Below are 4,851 nucleotides of genomic sequence, written 5' to 3'. Positions count from 1 at the left end.
CATCAGATGTTAAAGGATCTGCTCTTTGTTGGTGAGCAGAGACAAATGAACTCTTAGGAGACTTGTTACTACCCTTTTTCGTCTTGTCAGTGTCATCATAACCACAGCTGCCCTGTTGACAAGTGAAAAAGAAAAAAAATCAGCATGCTCTTATATGATCCGCATTTATTGGGTTTGTGTAGAAAATCAATTTTTAAATGATTATTAATTTAAGTACAAAAAAAAGGATTTCTGTGAGTATCCATACATTTACAATTATCTGGATCTGTGTTACAGAGTAACCAGTCTAAGCAAAGCTGATCTACGTACCTCACCCTAATGAGGTACCCAGAGCTGTAACTCTGTCAAACAAGCTCAGTCCCAAAGAAAACAGATTGAAGTGTGTTCAAAGAGTGTTTTAAGCTCGTTTTTAACAATTCATTGGACAGGGTCAGTCATTTCCTAACACTGATTTTTGGCTAATCGGTGCATACTGCAGAAGCTAAAGAAACTCTACCAAAAATAAAACATGAGATCTAAAATATTGAATGATACCCTTCAGTGATGTTGTTGCACAGGTTTATCTGTGGATAGAGGCAGTATAAAGAATATTTTTCTACCATTACATGTAAAAGAAATGCATGAGGGTGGTAAGAGTATTTTTTCATCTAACAGCATGTTAGTTGTGTTTTGATATAACACAGAAGGATTTACTCACATTATACTCCTTTAACTACAAACATGAACATGGTTTTGTGCTTCAGTTTATATTGCCTCTTTATATTTGTGTACTACTTTCATAGTGATCCCCGTTTTCTGATTCATACCTCTCTTTTGTTTGCACTGGTGAGGTCTACACCTTTGGAGCAAATTAATTGTTTATGTTTTGAGGTTTTTCTGGACTTCCGGAAACATACTGCCAGCAGCAAGACGGAGATCAGACCAACACCACCAACGGTAGCAAACACGATGGTACCTGATGAAAACAAGACAATTATCAGATCTTGTTCATGTAAACACTTTAAGCCAATAAGCTATTAGCTAAGCTAATATCAAACAAAACTTTACCTTTGTTGATTTTAGGTTCTTCTTCAGCTGTGAAGTTTAGGGCTGTAGGAAGAATTAAGTATTACTTCATGTAAGTTTATCTGTGAGTCACATTCATAAGGACTGATATGTGTATTTATACCTGTTGAAAGTTCTATAGGCTTCATGGTTCCTGTTCCGGTTGTGAAGTTTGTTGTGTTGGTATTTTGATTTGTCCATGTGGCAACTCCCAGTACGACAGTTGTCTCGGTTGCAACAGCTGTTTAAGAGAGTGGTTATTTACAAGGTATTTATACTATTTGTACTTACCTTTGTCAGAACATATACAACCCCACTTCCAAAAAAGCTGGGATGTTGGGCACTGGTTCACCAATATGGGTGAACCTGTGCCAGTTTCCTCGGTGTGACAATAATCAAGAGATTCAGAGAATATGTAAAACTCTTTATAAGAGATAAGCCTGATACTCAGTACTGGATGTCCATGACGTTTGGGTCCTCAGTTGGCACTAAATTAAAAGCAGCATTGGTTCTGTTGTGGAATTAACTGCATGAGCCTCAAAATCATTGTCTGTGAACAAAGTTAACAATGCAATCCACAAGTGCAGGTTAAAGCTCTGTCCTGTAAAGAAGAAGTCATATGTGAACAAGATCCAGAAATACCACCGTCTTCTGTGAGTAAAAGTTGATTTTAAATGCACTGAGGCAAAGTTTAATGTGTTCAGACAAATCAAATCTGAAATTCTTTTTCACAAAAATAGGTGGTGACCATCATTGTTGAGATCGGGTTGAGAAGCGTTATATAAGAAGTGGTCCATTTACCACAATTATTGTGTACCACAGGATTATAAACATTTATAAATGCAATTCTAAGTATCATATATAATAAAACCTTAGCTGTAATAAATTTATGTTTATTTCTCTGAAATCAAAAAGCCATTTTTTTCATAACTGTTGTGTAGAAGAAGTAGTAATAAAAGCAAAACATTGAAATATGATACTGCAGTATGAGTGGGTAAAATTGTACAAAACTTTGTTGTTAAATTTATTTTGTTGCATTAACCCACAAACTGGGAATTGTACCTGCATGAATGTAAATACAAATATAAAATCAAGCGTATTCATGTATACCTACCTTTCTTTACTGTTAGGTGTACCTCAGCATATGTATCGAAACCAGTCCGCTCCACTGCACACCAGTATTTCTGTGAGTCTGACAACTGAAGATTGCTGAAGGTCACAGTGAAGAATCCATCCCCAGAGTCCACCAGAGCAATCCTCCCTGACTCTGCTCTTCGTCCAGATTCTACAGTAACCAGTATGTCTCCTGTGCTTTTACATGGATCTATGCAGAAATACTTGTTGTTGCTCCATGCATATGTGTGTGAGCACTGGAAGGACACACTTCTCCCTTCAAATTCCTCTACATTGATTATGACTCCATCAATCAATGTAACTGTTGAAATTGAAGCAATAATGTAATAAGTCATGTAGTAATAATAATAAGTGATGTGATAAGATACAAGACATCAAAATAAACATTTAAATGACATAAACTACTACACTTGTGTAGTCACTTACCATATAAAAGGCAGTAGAGGAAAGAAGTCTTCTTCATTGTAGCTGAAAAACTGACACTTGTACGTAGTTCTTTAATTTAAGTGATCTCTTAGACTCTACATTTACACATTACAACCCAGACCTGCTTCTGGAGGTCTGCTGTTAATCTGACTTTTGAAGGTTTGTGGGCATAAAGGGAGGAAATGACACCTACACAACCCACAACCTCGTTTATGACAGTTTCTTTTTACCGTTTCACGAACATTGTCAGTAGCTATATATATATATATATATATTGTTACACCCCGGCCTAGGCAACCGGGGTGCAACGTAGAAAAACAAAGATAAGGAAAATAAAAATAAGGAAAATAAAAATAAGGTAAAAAAAACACACGAGAAAAAACTAATACGGGTTTCCACAAAAATCATCCCAAAACGACCACTATTTTCTTTAAAGCAAAATGATATTTATTTACAACGCAAGGCGCCAAACTATTTACAACGGGGGGGGGGGGGAAAAGATCACGACCATGACAACTGACACACAGGGCTTAAATACATGGAGGGAACAATCAGGGAATGGACAACAGGAGGGAAACACAGCTGGGGCAAATCAGAACTGACGAGACAGGGAAAATGTAAACTGAACACACTAAGATGACACAGACTTTCAAAGTAAAGTAGGAAACACATAACAGTCACGCAAAAACAACACATTACCAACGCCAAATCGTCAATCCCGGAGGAGCACCTAGACACTCAAATCCACACACAATTACGGTCACAGCCGTAACAATATATATATATATATTTATACTCTATTATACTCTATTATACTCTATTCCTTATGCAAATAAAAGCAGTGAAAAATCACTGGCTGAGCAGGAGAGGAGATGAAAATAGTTTTTGATTTCGTTTTTTCCGTTGTTTTTTTTTTATTACAGACATGTTGGATAATTTCACACAATATCATAAATTTAATTGTAGCAATTGTTTAACATTTTGGAAACTTAATTGAATGCTTTCTTTGAGACAGCAATTTCACAGATATATATTAAACTGTTAACAATCGTCCTGGTTTGAAATTTGAAATGTTTGTCAAAATGTTTTTTTCTTCTTCTGTAATTACACTCCTTTTACAAACAGCCAAATACTGAGGTTTTCATTAGTACAGATATATTTTGAATATTTTTAGGTGCTATCTCAAACCTTTCAGTCAAAGGCTGACAGGTCAACAGTTGGCAGTTTACTCATAAGAGTCATTGTGTTTTAGAGTTATGGTTTTGTGGTTTATAAGCTGTCAGTGTCTACCCCTGACTTCTATCACCAAGAACATCCTTCCTGTAAAACGAGTAATCAAGACTTTCTAGCAGACATACATGTGTGCATGTATATGCAAACACATGTCATACAGACAACACTATACTAAAATCACGTCTCGTATAAAACAAAACAGTTATATTAAAACATTAAAGCAAAGCCACTTTACAAAATGAACATGTGTTTTAATGCCACCAAAGAAAATATTTTTTTGACTCCTTATGAATAATCCAATAACAAAATGATCAACTGGTTAAATGCTGTATGATCTTGCATGCATGTTACACTGAAGCTGGTTTTTTTTTTTTTTTTATCTCAGTGCAAATAAATCTGCCTACAAAAGTCACTTTACTCTTCTGTGTAGTTTCTTTAGGGTCTAGTAAGTACAATGAGTGACATGAACTGACAGACAAGCAGAAATTAAATGGTTGTTTTAAGGCTACATTTTACAAAGGCTGTCAGAAGAAAGTGGAACGCTTCAATCATAGCAAAGATGTTTAGCACCCTCTTTAGATTATATACAGGGTTCTTCTGCGTCTTTAAATCTGAGACATAGATGCACTGTAATTGGAACCCCTTCTGAAATCCTATGCCATAACGTAACAGCATGTGCACCTAGAAATATAACTCTATGTTACACAGGGTATGGCCTCCAAGAAATAATGTGTAACGCATATGAAACACAGGGCTACTAAACCCATTTACGTCATTTAAAGCTATTGCTTTTTATTGTCACACGGGGGCGTCGTGAGACTGTTTTGCATTACAACAACCTTAGGTCTGTGAGACTGTCATATCTTAGGTCTTGTCCACAGGAATTTTTTTCTGTCTCTGTCTTTGAGCTTTTTCCCTCTATTGTTTAAAGTGTGTGTTGGAGGAAGATGAAAAATATACTGGGCCCAAACTCTGAGCACAAAGACGCTAACATCTGAGTTATTTGTGTTATAA

General features: G+C 36.0%; 1 protein-coding gene across 1 annotated transcript in view; it reads right to left on the bottom strand.

Annotated features, from left to right (window-relative positions):
- LOC113023406 (uncharacterized) overlaps positions 1 to 2,675 on the bottom strand; it is a 2,966-nt gene extending 291 nt beyond the window's left edge. The window contains exons 1-6 of the mRNA XM_026169407.1: positions 2,605 to 2,675; positions 2,159 to 2,479; positions 1,169 to 1,285; positions 1,048 to 1,089; positions 807 to 955; positions 1 to 112 (exon numbers count right to left, since the gene is read on the bottom strand). The exon at positions 1 to 112 is cut by the window's left edge and continues 171 nt beyond it. Of these exons, the coding sequence (XP_026025192.1) occupies positions 1 to 112; positions 807 to 955; positions 1,048 to 1,089; positions 1,169 to 1,285; positions 2,159 to 2,479; positions 2,605 to 2,641 (778 nt within the window). The 5' untranslated portion in view covers positions 2,642 to 2,675. The remainder of the gene's footprint in view (positions 113 to 806; positions 956 to 1,047; positions 1,090 to 1,168; positions 1,286 to 2,158; positions 2,480 to 2,604) is intronic.
- Between the last annotated feature and the right edge of the window lie 2,176 nt (positions 2,676 to 4,851).

The sequence above is a fragment of the Astatotilapia calliptera genome, chromosome 6 (genome assembly GCF_900246225.1).
Source record: "Astatotilapia calliptera chromosome 6, fAstCal1.2, whole genome shotgun sequence".
Taxonomy (NCBI): Eukaryota; Metazoa; Chordata; class Actinopteri; order Cichliformes; family Cichlidae; genus Astatotilapia; species Astatotilapia calliptera.
The sequence above is the reverse complement of the archived record's forward strand: the minus strand, read 5'-3'. Positions and strand labels throughout refer to the sequence as shown.